At 39.4% G+C, this 16,585-nt stretch overlaps 1 protein-coding gene across 1 annotated transcript in view; it reads left to right on the forward strand.

Moving 5' to 3' along the window:
• The window catches only part of RHOBTB3 (Rho related BTB domain containing 3), a 49,793-nt gene that overhangs the window by 21,196 nt on the left and 12,012 nt on the right, over window positions 1-16,585 (forward strand). Inside the window, exons 7-9 of the mRNA XM_027037638.2 lie at window positions 7,041-7,153; window positions 9,268-9,388; window positions 13,824-13,997. Coding sequence (XP_026893439.1) covers window positions 7,041-7,153; window positions 9,268-9,388; window positions 13,824-13,997 — 408 coding nt within the window. The remainder of the gene's footprint in view (window positions 1-7,040; window positions 7,154-9,267; window positions 9,389-13,823; window positions 13,998-16,585) is intronic.

Consider the following 16,585-nt stretch of genomic DNA (forward strand, 5'->3'; position numbering starts at 1 on the left):
ATATACAGGAATTGGTCCACACTTTCCATCTTCCTTATAAGTTTACTTGTCTTGGTTTTAAATCTACTTGTGAAAATAGTAATTTCTTTTTCTACTGAGCAGGTATGGTAGTATTTTTTTTTAATATCTAAAATGTGAAAATACAAGAGTTTTTTATCTAGTTTAAATTTAAAGAAACAAAATTTTCAAAGTATGAATGGAAATAAATCTCTGCATCTTAAAACCTGACCGTTAATTCCCTTTTCTGTTTTACTGTTAGATTTTGGAGGGCATTGAGAGAAATTAGCAAGGTCCTTACATTCAGTTTAGGAACTGGAAACAGTATCTAAAGTTAAAGCTGAGATCTGATCCACTTTAACTATTTTATTTTTAAGTAATCTCTACACCCAGTGTGGGGCTTGAACTCACAACCCCAACATCAAAAGTCACATCCTTCACCGACTGAGCCAGCCGGGAGCCCCAACTTTGACTATGTTAGGTTTTACTTTTTCTTCTGTGTACTTAATCTTTTTAGGATTGAGCTTATCAATTATTTTTCTTCTCCTTTTAAATGCTGTAGCAACTATATTTTTAAAAAATAGAAGTTTTATTTGAGTCATTTTAGTCAATGAATTGAAGGTGTCGTATCTAAATATCCTATATAAGAATGGGAAAGAATTGATGTAAAATAATTGATGTTAAAATAAGATTTTATTTTTTTTTATTTGGGCTGTGGTTATATAATTTTCTAAGTTAAAATAAAAATCAATGGTTTTGAAAAGTACAGTTGCAGCATGAGGATTTAAGTGGATTAAAATGTACATATATGGGGGTGGCTGGCTAGCTGAATGTCAGTAGAGTATGTGACTCTTGATCTTAGGGTCATGAGTTTAAGTCCCATGTTGGGTGTAGAGATTACTTTTTAAAAAAGTTTTGGGGCACCTGGGTGCCTCAGTAGGTTAAGTGTCTGACTTAGGCTCAGGTCATGATTGCACAGTTTGTGAATTAGAGCCCTGTGTTGGGCTCTGTGGTGACAGCTTGGAGCCTGGAGCCTGCTTCAGATTCCGTGTCTCCCTCTCTTTCTCTGCCCCTTCTCCGCTCATGCTCTTTCTCTATCTCCCTCCCCCCCCCCTCTCTCTCTCAAAAATAAACTTAAAAAAAATAATATAAAAGTTTTTAAAAATCTTCATATATGTATATGCATATACTACCTAGGAGTAGAATGGTAAGGATAGGTCTTAATTAAATCTATTGTTTAGTGAATATTGGCTTGGCAAAGGCGTAAATAACCACTCCTACAGAGCCCAGTGCCTTCAGTGTGGTAGGGTATGTGTTGGGTGAATTAATGAGTAGACTCTAGTGGCTTGTGAAGCATCACATGGATAAACCAGACTAAAGATGTCATTTACTACTACAGACTTTTATGTTTAAACTTTTAGTCTCACAGTTCAGAATTTAAGGCTAATTCTGAAAATCCAAAATGTTTACATGGTAAAAGAAAAAAAAATGTCTTTAATGATGTTTAGAAAACTATGAAGGAAGTGTTTGGCTTTGCTTTTTGATGATGTTACTGTTGAATTATTCAGCAAGTTTACTACAGTATCTATGGAATAGTTTTGAAGGCACATTAATACTTTGAAGTCAGTTATATCCTTTTTGATAAGGTAGCAGTAAGAGGGCTTGTTGTGTCTCCAGTGACAGAACCTACTTGTTTTTTTAAATTGCAAAATTAATACATACAGATGGAAAAAAAAAAAGGGAAAGAAAAAAGTTTCTTCCATCCCTCAGTCCCCTTATGTATTCACTCTGATGCTGTTTGAGATAAGTTAATGTGTTGGGAAATGAGCATTAAGGAAAATGTAATCTTTAGGAACTGCTATTTTCCAGGAACCACACACAGTTTCCTATGGCTGGAGCATAGCATACGAGGTGAAGGTTTGCAGTAGACGAGGCTGGCAAGCTAGGTGGAAGCTGCCTGTAGAAGCTGTTCTAGAATTTTAAGCATGATCAGACTGGGTTTGGGCAAACTCATCTCTGGTGATAGAGATGGAATAGAGCAGGCTAGACAGGAGTTTAGTAAAGAAGCTCCATTGCTCTGGAGATCAACCTCAGGAAGGTCATTACTCTGATATTATGTGGTTGGTGCTTGTCTATCATTTGGAACAGTGCTTTTCAAACTTAATATGCATGCAGGTCAGCTGGGGATCTTGTTCATGCATCTATTCTGATTCAGTAGGCCCAGGGGGTGAGGCATGAGATTCTGCATTTCACACAGTCTCCCAGGTGGTACTAGTGCTTTGGACTCTAAGCAGCTGCAACACCTGCTCTTGGAAGAACTGAGTGCCGGCCACAGCCAGGGGCTAAGAGCCTGGCATTCAGTCCAGGGCCCAGGGGAGGAGCCCAGTTATCAGTGTGAGGGCACCAAGTCAAAATGGGGTCAGGCGCACTGACTGATGTGAGTTCTTCAGAGCTGGAGCTGTCAACGCCGTGTTGTAGCCCTTGCCCTTAGTTGTGGCGGGGAGAGCTTGCTAAGCTACAAGCCCTCGACCCAGTCAGTGCACAGGCCTCCTAACCTGACACCAACATGTTGCATTTCTGCTCTGTTCTCTCCTTGTATGTCAAGGCTCAGAGAAGAGGTGCTGTCAGGTAAGAGCTGGGCCACAGACCATTGACCTGGGGCTGCAGGGAGATCCTGATGCTTTGGGGAGAAGCAAAACTAAATGCTTCAGCAGGTGCCTGTGACCTATTCTTTATTTATAGAGTATAACCTCCGACTCAAGCAAAAGTTACATTATGTTTAAATTATGTTTAAAAAGACATTAAGGCTGTATTTGTAAAGACAATTTTGAAAAATGGAGAACACTTGTTAAGAGAAAAAAATCAACCAAATTCCTATTTCATATGTCTAAACCCTGGTATTTTGTTTCATCCTCTGGCCTTTGTGCATATTTTACTGTTTATTTAGAAAATATTTTTTTTTATTTTTATTAAAAAAAAATTTTTTTTAATGTTTATTTATTTCTGAGACAGAGAGAGACAGAGCATGAGTGAGGGAGGGGCACAGAGAGGGAGACACAGAATCCAGAGGCAGGCTCCAGGCTCTGAGCTGTCAGCACAGAGCCCGACGCGGGGCTCGAACTCACAAACCATGAGATCACGACCTGAGCCAAAGTCGGTCTCTCAACCAACTGAGCCACCCAGGCGTCCCTAGAAAATATTTTTTATCAAATCAAAGAAAAAGTTTAAGCCTACTTTTTTTTTTTTTTGAGACTTCAGTAAAGAGGACAGGCTTATGGGGTTTTTTGTTTTGCTTGTTTTTCTTGCTGCTGTTGTTGAGCATTTTTTAAAAAATTTTTTTTAACGTTTATTTATTTTTGAGACAGAGAGAGACAGAGCATGAACAGGGTAGGGTCAGAGAGAGGGAGACCCAGGATCCGAAACAGGCTTCAGGCTCTGAGCTGTCAGCACAGAGCCCGATGCGGGGCTCGAACTCACAGACCGTGAAATCATGACCTGAGCCGAAGTCGGCCGCTCAACCGACTGAGCCACCCAGGCGCCCCTGTTGTTGAGCATTTTAAAACTTTGGAACCGATCACAAGTTTTAAGACCCAGTTAGGCAATGGTTTCCTCACAGAAGCCCTGGCCTACCCACTAGTTCTGTTGGGTGGACAGTGAAGACAGCAGTCGTTTGTACACGTGTCTGTTGGGTTGCTAACGCAGAGGCAGAACTCCGTGACACAGACAGCTCAGGAATATTTGCCCTGAGTAAACAAGGACTGAAAAACCGTATTAAATCTATCTCCTGCTTCTTTCGTTTTTAAGAAACAAAATTACAAAGAATGTCTTTTCTCTAAATGACACACTTCTTTTTAATCTTTAGGAATTTGAAATTTTGTGTGTGTTGTGTCACCACGGACATTTGGGTCCTCTATTTAGGAGGGATCTGTTTAATAGTCTGGTTAACAGAAGGCTCCGGTTTATTCTAATCAAATTTTTAAATAAATAGACACAGTAAAAGTATGTGTTTTGCAGATGTTAATTTTCTGTTGGATAACAGCTAACTCTGGATAAGTACTGAAAGACTAATACTCAAAGAGAAGGAACGAGGCCAGCGGTTTCTGGGTCTTCATCGACCCAGAATCCTGTATTGGCATACAGTTCTGACATTCTTACAATACTTGATAGTCTTTATGCTTGCAAAGTCCTGACTCACGCAGTTTCAGATGGTTAGGAATTGAAATATATGTAAGGACCTCAAGAATTTTGCTTTGAGCTCTTCATACCACAGATGGCCCTTAGAATTTCACATCACTTACTGAAGTGCTGCCAGAGAAAATGAACGTGTGGAAACAAGCTTTCATCTTCAGCTTGCCTGGTATCCTAGCTCTTGGAATTCTTCCGTGGTATGCTCTTTTCTGCACTGCCTAAAAACACAGCTTGCATGCACGAGTATATCATGCTCTCTAAGAACCTAAGTCAATCAGTGCTCTGAGAGGTCAACTAAATAGAAAATCCCAGTCAGTTATGCAAGATGAATAGTTTCTAGATCTCTGCTGTACAATATCATGGCTATTGTTAACAATACTGTACACTTAAAATTCTGTCAAAAGGATAGATACATTAAGTGTTTTCACCACAATTAAAAAAAAGCAAAGAAAACTCCCGGTATAAGGATTATTGCTTTATTTGAACAAAAACATGTCAAAAATGACTTGATTAGCATTTCTAATTGTAAGAACAGCCCAATCTTTAGAGTGCCCTGTGAACTATTACTTTCATTTTTAGTTATTGGATCCTTCTGTGTCTATTCTTAGACAAATGAGTGGCCTATAGGGATTTACCTACTAATAACCCCATATATTTAGACTTATTCTTGCCTTCTCTCAGATAATATTCTGAATGGAGACACTGTGTAAGTATTCATTAGTTAATACAGTTTATTTTTAAGAGATAATATGTGTGTTCTCCTTTAGCATGCACGAGTGTAGACAGTAAAAATTACCCACTATTTCTGCATACCACTGATCCTGGGTTTTAGTAATGAATGAAATGTTTAAAGGAAGAGATAGTGACGGCCCGCGCTCAGTGCACCTCAAAATCACCTGGGGCGCTCTTAAGATATCTGGGCCCCAGCCCCAGAAATTCTAATTTAATTGGTCTGGGAATGAGACTTTCTCAGTGATGTTTTATGAAAGATCTCCAGGTAAATGTAATACACAGCTATAGTTGAGAATCACTGGCATAGAGTAAATCATTCTGAAGTGGGGTCCGTTGGCTTCTCAGAGGTTCTTCTTCTTCTAACATTTTAAGGTGGATTGTAATTTTTATGTGTGCATGGGAAATTTTCTAAAGAGATAGTCCAAAGAATTTATCAGATTTTGAAAGAGTATGTGACCTTAAATTTAAAAATCCTTAGTGCAGAAAAATTAAAACAAAAAAACATGGGCTTTTCTAGACAGCACACCTTTGGGAATCCGAGGAGGAGGAGGAGCTGACAGTGAAGTCAGAAAAAGAGCATGAAAGGTAGGAAGAAGCAGTGATGAGCTGGAGCTGGCTGGCACCAGCTCGTGAGAGCCGATTATGTTTATTCCCAGGTCCGTGCTCTGTGATTCCATGTTGGTGGCTTGAGTGTGGCCATGGTAGGAGTCTTTACACCACAGAGGTAGCGGAAGGCCCTGATCAGGGCTCTCCTTCCCCCTTCCCCTCTCCTCAGGATACACTGTAGTAATGCTGAAGGTCAGGTGAGGAGAAGTTTAAAGATACTCAAGAGTGCCAAGTGCCACAGAGGTTGACTGCAGTGACGCCTGGGAGCCATCGGACTACCAATTGACTCTTCAGAGCAGCTTGGATCTGGTTGTTCAGGCTTGCTGCAATTGCCCAATCTCACTGCTTCAATAAATGTCTATCATGTGCTCTCCCCATCCCTAATGTCTATGAAGGCATCTGGCGAAGTTCTGGATACATAAAGGGAAACATCAGAAGAAATAGATTGAGAACTGATAGAAAAGGGTTTTGAGTTACTAGAGGTCAAATGAGTTGCTTAAAGTCACACCAGTAATGGCAGAGAGAGAACCGGAGCCTGAGTCTCCCAACTATGCTCGCCCTCACTACACCTGGGTGAACTATATTTTAAGGAGTTAGGACTTTCTGTAAGTCAGGGATAGATGGGAGTAATCTCTTCAGATATCATCATCAGAATCATACTTTTAGAAACTGGCACTGAGCATTGGGATCAATTCAGTGTGGACAAAGCCACGGAGGAGTAGGTACGCTGGTTAGGAGGCTGCTATAAGCCAAGCAAGAGGGTGCTTAGAGAAAGGTGAACTTTCGCTGACCATCACACAGGAGTTTTGTAACATACAGAGGAAAGGGGCTAACAGTGTGAGACAGATGTGAAATGAGCCTAGGGAGAGATAGCTTGGAAGTGGGTTGGGGTGAGGACAAGGGGAGGAGGGACGAAGTGCAGTGATTTTGCTCCAGTGCCATGGTCATATAGCTCATCAGGTCATTATTTACCTCCCTTCTTCGGGTTGGTTCTGTAGAGTTGGCTATAGAACATCCTTATCTGACCCTGACAATGTGTGAGACCTTTTGAATGCATTCTGTTCCTACTGCTTATTCTTCTACCTGATGGTAGTCACTGCTGTCCATGATTAGTATGATTTAATTCAATCTTGGAAAAAAAAACAAACACATCTGCTTTCTTACTTAGAGCAAGTAAATAATTTGAGTGTAGGAAGGACTACTTGTGATGGCCAATGATATTCTGGCCATTACTGTCATTTTTAGCTGACTGTCTATTACAAAGAGGTGGCAGCTGTTTAGGGAGGAAGACTTCAGGTTTGGAGAAATACTTTAGGGGAAGGCAAACTGATTTTTTTTTTTTTTTTAATGTGAGAACTGTTTAAATGTATTAGTGTAATTTCAAGGATATATATTTGGCAAAGAAAAATTAAAAGAAAATACTAAATAAAGAAGGAATATTGATATCTAATAAGAGATTTACTTTCTGTACTTCCTGTTTTTACCTAAAAATCCAACATATATTAATTTGTTTATAGGTGCTTTTCAGTGGGAAGAATTGGAAGAAGATATCAGGAAGAAATTGAAAGATTCTGGGGATGTTTCAAATGTAATCGAGAAAGTTAAATGCATTTTGAAAACACCAGGAAAGGTAAAACTACTTTATTGCAAATCAGTTTACCTTGATGTTCTCTGAATTTTAACAGATATACTATGATAATATAATATTGAGTCATTAGAAGAGTCAATAACATATAAATATGTTTTTCTTGAACCTGTTTTTGCCATTAAATATTTTAAACACAAACTTGTATTATTTCTTACTATCTCAGATTTTAATTCATATAAGAATTAGAATATGTGTGAGTCATGTCTTTAAAATGTTGACTTGTGAATTCCATCCTCTGAAACATTTCCCTAGAGCTCCAGGAATATGCAATCTATGTCAAGAATGAAGTGCTGTTGAATTTGTCTGGTTACGGTTAAGCTTGTTAAAGGGAATGCTTTCTCACTTCTCAGAATTTAAGTCCAGGTAGTTTTCTGGAGCAAGGCTGTTTCTTTGTGTACCCTTTTCAAGAGTCCTAAGAAACCTCTTTGATCAGGTGGACAGTTAGGGATTTGTTTCTCATCTTGTACAGGTTTAAAATTATAAGTCAAAGGTTATAAAATGTAGACTTTGTAACAAGTCATAAACATGTGCATGTTAAAACTCCAGTCACTTAGACTGTAAAGAGTCTGAAGTGTTTCAAAAATAAATTTATTTTGAGACAACTACATTATACAATTTAGCCAGTGCATTCTTATTTCAGATTCTGTGATAAACAAATTGGCTACAGTAGATATTTTTATACTTACCTTTTGGTAAGTATGTGCAATGCCTAGCAGAATATAGACATGTAAATGTAAGAAATGTAAGAAATGTTAAATGGAAGAAATGTAAGAAAATATAAGAAAAAATGTAAGAAAAAATATTATTCCTTTAATTTTTTTATACAGATGACTGTCAATTCTATAACCTAAGTTAATGATGTTTTAAGTTAATATTTGATTTTTTAAGTTAAGATTTTAAAACTGTACTAGCTTTTAATGAAGATTCCTGGCTTATTGAGTTGGGGAAAAAAATTTGTAAATGAAGTAACATGGAATTAAGGAGCAAGACTTTTCTTGTTTCAATAACACACTGAAGCTGGTATACAGAAGCTGTCCAATTCTACAAGGGTATGGCAGAGTGGTAGCTCTTGCAGTCTAATCCAACTAACGCTTTTGTAGAAATGTGAGCATAAAGCTATATTCTGTTTTTCAAAATTTCTCTAGATTACTTGTTTATAGACTAGTGAAAATGTATAATACGTTTATCAGTGTTCTGTCCAAACAACTATCCTTCAGTATTTTTTTCTTCAAATTCAAGGCATTGATCACACAGGAATCTGTTTATAAGATTATCTATCTATCTACCTGGAGGTGAGGGGAGAGGGGCTGGCTCTCGAATTCTGGGGTTGGAACAAAGAAATGTCTGAAAGATTACAGAAAGGATAAACCAAGCGCTAAATCCTAGGTGGAGGCTAGAGACGGGTTGGAGACTGCTAAGTCACACAACCACTATTATTGGAGGCCACCATCTAGAGCAAGCAGATGTGAGAGTGCAGATAGGTGTAGTCATGGAAGAGGTTCTCTGGAACTCTGGATAGGAGATCCAGGCAACCTTTTATAGATTCCAGGAGTCCCAGCTGTGGGTAGAAAGACACTTAGGATTATAAGATTATACATTAAGATGGAGATGAACCTATTCATTACTCTCAGGTATTTTAATGTTGATCCTAGTAGGACAGGATTTGATGGGGGAAATGTGTATTCTTTTAAATTACAAACAAATTTTTGTGTATGTACCTTCTTAAAGTGAACAAACACACAGGTTGTATGTAAACATATTTTACTAGGCATTCATAGGAGGTTGGACTGTTGTCTGTTTCCCAGGTAACAGAGGCCTGCATGGATTTGGGACCCCACGTGTCTCAGCCAGCGAAGTGAGTTTTCATTTAGTCGGTTCACTCACTGCTAAGAATACTGCACAGGGCTTATTCTCATGTAGCACATGCCATACTTGAGGGCAAGTTCCCCTGACAGCTATGATCAGAGATGCCGTAGACTAGGTAATCCTTATTTCTTCAGACATTTCAGTACAGTTTTCCAGATTCTCTAACCAACCTACATATATTACCAAAGCATATTGTACATTTCCTTTTTTTTTTTTGTCTTCTTTTATAGATAAATTGTCTAAGGAATTGCAAAACTTATCAAGCCAGAAAACCTCTGTGGTTTTATAACACTTCCCTGAAGTTTTTCCTTAATAAACCAATGCTTGCTGATGTTGTCTTTGAAATACAAGGTATGGTTAATTTTTTTGCAAAGTTCATTACTTGTTTTTATTCCTTATTTTCTTACCTAACTCTCTATTTCAGCTTTGAATATTTTAGATGAAGAAGTGACTATTCTGTAATGCAGATATAGATTAGTACTGTTTGAATTGCAGCAGAATCTAGGGAAGTGAAAGAAAATTATATTTTCCACTTTTTTTTTACCCTTAACATATGCTTCATTAACTTCTGGGACCAGTGTGCAATGGAATGAATTGTAATATCACCTCATTGTGTATTTTTGTCTGTGTATTTCTTTAAGATGCTACTTCTTGAGTCACCTGAAACCAGCCCCCTTTACATTGTATTACCTGTAACTGGTTCGGTTCTTTTTATTTGAGCAAAAGGAACTAACTGTGCATTGAGGGTCATGCCCAGCTTACATTAGGCATTGGTAGATATTGCTACACTTATTCGTCACAGTACTCTGAGAATTATCACCAGAGCAACTGAGAGTTGCTTTTTATCTCTGTAGGAAAGTAATGCTGCCTAATTTTAATAACGGTAAGCTGTTTTAATGCCCATTATTGATTATTCGCTTGGATGATTTTGCCACTTGAGTAGATTAAAAGCATAATCATAAAAATGAATAGTCAGGTACCTTTAACTGTGCAAGAAGGCTAGGGGTTGTTTCCAGATGTATTAAATAGAACTTCAGGTGGGCTATTACTAAAAGCAAGATATGATGCTAATTTTATGATAGAAATGGATGGCAGCTAATAGTCACTTGCCTTTTAAAATTTTCCCCCAGAAAGATTCATTTTAACTTTGGCCACTGGCCAAGACAGAATTGGAAACTTTCCCAAGTGCCTTCAGATAAGCTACAGTCAGTGCTGTTTGAAATGTGAGATGAGACATTGAGAATGGGACAATAAGAGTGACCTTGAAATACATAAAGAATGATTTGGGGGGGGGGGGAAGCTAACAAGAGACCACATTTCCTTATAATTTGCCTAGGAAGCCTTCACACCAAACATCATGTTAATGTAACCCACCGAAAAGATGTTCGAAGGGGATATGCAACATATGAAAACATATGTTAAGAGAAAAGAAATAAGCAATGATGTGGAGAATTCTTTCTCCTTATAGTCTCTTGCTTTTCTCTCACAATTCTACCTCCTAACCCTTTTGTGGGCATCTGCCCATGGCCCCTACCTATGTGGAGGCTGGGTGCGGGAGGGCCCGCTGTGGGCTGTGCTGATGCTCAGCTCCTGGGCTGTCCTTTGTCTCTCATCAGCTCAAAAACCAAGGCCTCCCAAGGAGCCAGGAGCTGAGACAAGCAGGTATGAGTGGAAGCAGGGTCTAGCAACAGCTTCTCTGCCATCTGGCCACTTGTGGGAGGAGAGGCAACCTTAGCTTCTGAAGAGTTTGAGGAGGGGAACTCTAGCGTGCAGAAGGGAGCAGTGTTGTCCTCTCTGGAGAAAGGCTGAACCTGAGGTCTGCAACTCAAGCTTTAGCCTTGGCTCTGCATTCCCACAAGAGTGTGTTCTTAGGGCAGTCACTTAACGTGGCTTGCATCGTTAAGTCTTTTCGTTTCCAGAGTGATGAAGGTAAACCATAAGGTTCTAAAAGGTCATTTTTAGTGTTAAGCTTGTGGAGGGGGTAGTGGTCAGGACTAGAAAGACCCGGTTGGGATCTTGCATGGGTGCATATTTGCCATATTGGTGTAGCTGCTTTACTTTATATCTGGTCTCTTGTTTCCTTGCCTATAACATGGGGATACTCATTTCTACCTGGTAGAGCAGTCATGAGGATTGAGATGGTGCATTATTATAAAAGTATATTTAAAGGCCTGATGGTACATACTCTAAGTCTCTCTTGTCCTAGGCAAGTTTCCTGTTTTCATAGTAAAACAGAAACATTCTAAACATTTGATTTTTGAAACCTGGAAAATAATGTGAAGAAGGTATGACAAATGTAGGATTTTATTTTAATAAATAATAAAAACAAAGATCTTTGATAATCTGTGTTATTAGAAAACTTGGGATTTTAAATTTTATTTCGGTCTTAAACATTCTTTCTTAAAAAAAAGTTTTGGGGATCCTGGGTGGTTCAGTTGATTGAGTGTCCTACTTTGGCTCAGGTCATGATCTCACGGTTCATGAGTTTGAGCCCCGAGTCCGGCTCTGTGCTGACAGCTCAGAGCCTGGAGCCTTCTTCAGATTCTGTGTCTCCGTCTCTCTCTGCCCCTCCCCTACTCGTGCTCAAAATAAATAAACATTAAAAAAATTTTTTTAAGTCTAAAACTAACAGAAATTAAATACTACAAAAGGAAAGTTACTTTAGGCCTTGATATTTTCAAAGAACATGTTTATCTTTTAACTAGAAAATTGATACTTTTTTTCTCCTTTAATTCATCAGCTTTATCTTACTGCTGGTTGGTATAAAAGTCCTGGATTGTGTTCATTCAGCATATTTTATACAGTGTTTCTATATTTATACAGTTTATATACTATGTTGAAAAATGTGACTGTACTGAGGTATAGTGTTACAGTTTCACAATAGAACAATTTATAATACCGAACAGTAGTTTGAAAAGGTGAGAAAAAGAAGTTGTGGTTTTCTTAACTGGAGATATAACGGTTTTCCAAACCAAATTCCGAGCTTGAAATGGGCTGAAAATACTTTAATGAGTGTTTTGTTGCTAGTTTTGTAACTCTGTTGGAACTATATTATCAATGGAAAATTTCTGTTAAAATTACAAGGTTACTTATCAAATTCTTTCCCCATCTCCTGTCCACTTGGCATTTTTGGTCAATCTTAAATCCCTCCTCTCAACCCAAATATTATAAAATTAAGCAATGCTTCTCATTTTCCTTCTCTTTTTCTTCAATAGTTCACTACTTAATATTTTTAAACCTTAGAATTACAAGTCCAATTGTATTACCTGTTTGAATTCTTTGTCAATTGCTGTGTACAGAGCTCTCCAGCATGTTTAATCGTGGAAACCACCCATCGGTGGACACAGGCCACCTAATGGCAAAAGGGCAGGGAAGGGAAGGAGCAAAGAGGGGATGATGCCTGCTAGCAGGTGTGTGATGGCCTGGTAGCAATGCTCACTATTATGTAGCCTCTTCTCCCTGCTCCTGTGGGAGGTGCATTTGTGCAAATCATAGCTCTAAGCACTGAGCTCAGAATTGGCAATGGTGGGCATTGTTTGTGAATCGTACTGACTTTGGAGAAAGTCACTGGGCTTAGGTGGAACTCTTCCCTTCTTTTCTGAACCTGAAGGTGTTTTGCTTGGACCTGAACAGGCTGAGTAATCCAATCCTTATAAATATTTTAGAGAAGAATATATGCTCCTGAGAGGTAGGAGACTTTAAGGACATATAGGCGAAGACTCTTGGGCAGAGTGGAGTGGTTTGGCTCATACTTTTTCGAAGTCTTCCTCATTCACACCGGCTGTGGTGTCTTGCACCAAACTAAAAGCTTGACTGCCCGAAAGCAGGGTAGTTTTGTCTTCCTCATCTTTGTATCTTTAATACTTAACACAGTGATTGGCTCATGGTGGCTGCTCAGAAATGGTGTGTGAAGCTGATCTAGACTGAACTGAAGGCTGCTGTGGATTCATGGTCTTCTAAGGTGGTGGGAGTGGTGACAAGTGCTTCTCCACCCACGTGCCATCTGGTGCTGCCTTGGTGTGGTGGCACAGTAGCTGCAGACCTTAGCAGGCTTTCACTAGAGAGCCGGTGTGGTCTCCTGAGCTTCAGTGAGGGGTATGGGCTGAGGGGCCTTTAAAAGTTAAAGGAGCTCCAGTTCTCCCAGAAGCAGCACTGTTCCCCAAGGAGGTGGTACCCTGGAGAGACACCTGGGGACTAGGTCATTCCCATCCCAAGTCTTCCAGAAGGTCTGAAATGCTCCCCTTGACTCCATAAAAGATCCCCTCACCATACTTGCTGTATGTAACACATGGACTGCTTAAGCCGAGGGATAGTTCACTTTCTACAGTTTCTTGTTTCTGATAAGGGGAAGCCTGGCCAGGACCTGCTCTTTGAGTGTGTCCAAGACGGGCAATGGCAGTGTTTTCTTGGGAGGCACATGGGTAAGAGTGGGTGATGGTATTTCAAGCCAATTGCAAAGGATACATGTTTCATTATAAAAATAGGAAGCAAAATATTTCATGTCAGTGTTTCTGTCTTCAGAAAATATGAACTAAGTAGCAAATAATTGCCAGTCTTAATTTCCTGTCTTCTAATTGTTGGTTTCAAAGTCATTTTTGAACTCTTTGTTTTTCAAATAAAAACTAAAACGTTTCTGGTTAATGCTGGTCATCTCCCCAAAATTTGCTTTCTGACATCAGCTTAGCTGTGCTTAATGCAATACCACTGTCATCAAAAGGACAATTGCTAGACTAAGGATTCTGCAAGTTTATGTAACTTAACTTTGTTTCCCCTTTGAACCTTGCAGGTACAACAGTGCCAGCCCACAGGGCTATCCTGGTGGCCCGTTGTGAAGTGATGGCAGCTATGTTTAATGGGAATTACATGGAAGCAAAGAGTGTTCTGATTCCAGTTTATGGAGTTTCCAAAGAGACTTTCTTGTCATTCTTAGAATATCTATACACAGACTCCTGTTGCCCAGGTGAGCAGAATAAATATTGAGTAATATCTCCTAATTCTTTATTTCCTTGTCACTCATTTTGATAAATTGCATTCTGTGAAATTTGTTTTTGTGTAAGACTTATCAGAGTTGACATCATGGCATGTGCTAATCAGGTGGAGGTGGTGTTGGGATAACAGTGAGTTTTCAGTCAGCTCAGGTGGAGGAGCAGTGGTTGGGTACCTCTTTCAGGCTTTCAGACTCAGGCATAAGTCCCAGCCAGCACCAATAGTGTGGTGATTCTGTGGGCACCCTAGAAATGGAGGTGTCTGATGGTCCCCAGTGACCACTCTAATTCTATAGATTGGGACAGAGAGCTCCTTGGAGGACTATCCTTCCATAAAGAGAAGAGGGTTAGGTAGTTGCTTTTATGGCTCTAACTTCTGATTGAGGCACTTTCAAGGACTTTGGATATTCTGAGACCCCCCCCCCCCTCACTTAGTTATCTGTGGCCCAGAGAATGTGGGTTTTTTTTTAAGGCCTTCTTCTGACTTTTAAAGTCATATTCTCCTTAAGCTAACTTGTCCAAAAACTTTAAGATGTTTAGGATGCCTAGTGGACTATAGGATTTATTTCCCTACTCACTGACTTAAGACTGTATTTGTCTAAGAACTAATCATCTTTGGCAGCTGCAGGTTGGGACAGATCTTGTAGGTTTTTTCCAGCTGCGGTGGTGGTGGGGTGGGGAAGTAGAGGGGAGGGGGTCCTTGGAGAAATTGCAAAATCCTTTCAAAAGGCCTAGAGCCTTGGGATGCAGGAAGCCCCTTTAATTAGTCTTCGTCCTCTGGCCACCAGATGGCTCCCACCACAAACAGGACCAGAGTAAATCTCTGGTGGTTTACTTCATTCAGGAGCCCGTGACCTTGATAACAGAACCTGGCCTAGCGAAGATAAAAAGAAAACACACATTTCAGACCATCCCTCTCTTCAGATTTATTGCTTTCATTTTTAGATTTGGAAGATTTCCCAGTGTGTTATTAAAATCTCTTAAGTTTTAAACAAGTCATGCATGAGCCCTCTAGTGAAAGGTTTAGAAGATAAAAAAAAGAAAATTCCTTTTTTAAAAAGAAAAAAATTTTTTTAATGTTTGTTTATTTTTTAGAGAGAACAAGTGGAGGAGGGGCAGAGAGAGAGAGAGAGAGGGAGACACAGAATCTGAAGCAGATTCCAGGCTCTGAGCTGTCAGCCCAGAACCCGACACGGGAATCCAGCTCACAAACCTTGAGACTATGACCTGAGCCGAAGTCCAATGTTCACCCGACTGAGCCACCCAGGCGCCCCAGAAAATTCCTTTTTTTAACTGAATTAATTCTGCTCTTGCAGCAAGCTGTACAGTACTTTGGAGCCAGTTATAGTTGCTACTGTCAGTGTTAAAGACTGGCTTATCATTTTTGCTTGATAAAAAGGAAAGATCAATTCTCATCAGAATGTGTGTTATTGTTTATTTCATTATTTGAGTACTGGCAAATTTGTATATTAAATAAAAACTTAGACCCACATTTAAAATAAGAAAAGTTCATTTTGGGGCGCCTGGGTGGCTCAGTCGGTTAAGTGGCTGACTTTGGCTCAGGTCATGATCTCACGGTCCGTGAGTTTGAGCCCTGCGTCGGGCTTTGTGCTGACTGCCCAGAGCCTGGAGCCTGTTTCAGATTCTGTGTCTCCCTCTCTCTCTGACCCTCCCCCGTTCATGCTCTGCCTCTCTCTGTCTCAAAAATAAATAAACGTTAAAAAAGAAAAAATTTAAAAATAAATAAAAAAAAAAAGACAAGTTCGTTTCTCAATCATCCTCCCACTAGAGTAATTGAAGCTTCAAATTTTAGGTTTTCTCTTACTAATTACAAAAATGCTCAGAGAAGTGCGAATAACTATAGGACAAAGCACTTTAAAAGTCGGTAAAAGGTGTGGGGAGAAAGTGAGTCAAAATGAATAGTCAAAAAGCAGATCAGATACTAAAATGTTTGCATTGGGAAAGAAAGGTAATCTAAGTTAAGTATTGATCATACACAGTGTTCTTGTTTCCTAGCTACAAAACAATGTGAGGAATTTAAGGAGGGGTTAGAAAGAGAATTACCTGAAAAATCACTTAGAAGGAAGAGTTTAAAACACAACAATAATAACAAGAGGTGCCTAGGTGGCTCAGTTGGTTAAGTGCTGACTTCAGCTAGGGTCATGGTCTCATGGTTTGTTTCCTGAGTTCAAGCCCCATGTCGGGCTCTTTGCTGACAGCTCAGGGCCTGGAGCCTGCTTTGGATTCTGTTTCCCTTTCTCTCCCTGCCTCTCCCCTGCTCGTACTCTGTCTCTGTGTCTCTCTCAAAAATAAAAAAAAAAACATTAAAAATTTTTTTTTAATAATTAATTAAAATAGCCTAACCTGAGTGATTTCCAGGGGCTAAGGGAAGGGGGAAATGGGGAGTTATTGCTTAATGGGTGCGAAGTTTTGGTTTGGAAAGAAAAAGGTTCTAGAGAAGGATGATGATGATGGTTAGATAACAATGTGGATGTACTTCAATGCCACTGAGCCGTACACTTTAAAATGGTTAATGATAAATTTTATGATATGTTTGTTTTAC

This window comes from Acinonyx jubatus, chromosome A1, assembly GCF_027475565.1.
Source record: "Acinonyx jubatus isolate Ajub_Pintada_27869175 chromosome A1, VMU_Ajub_asm_v1.0, whole genome shotgun sequence".
NCBI lineage: Eukaryota > Metazoa > Chordata > Mammalia > Carnivora > Felidae > Acinonyx > Acinonyx jubatus.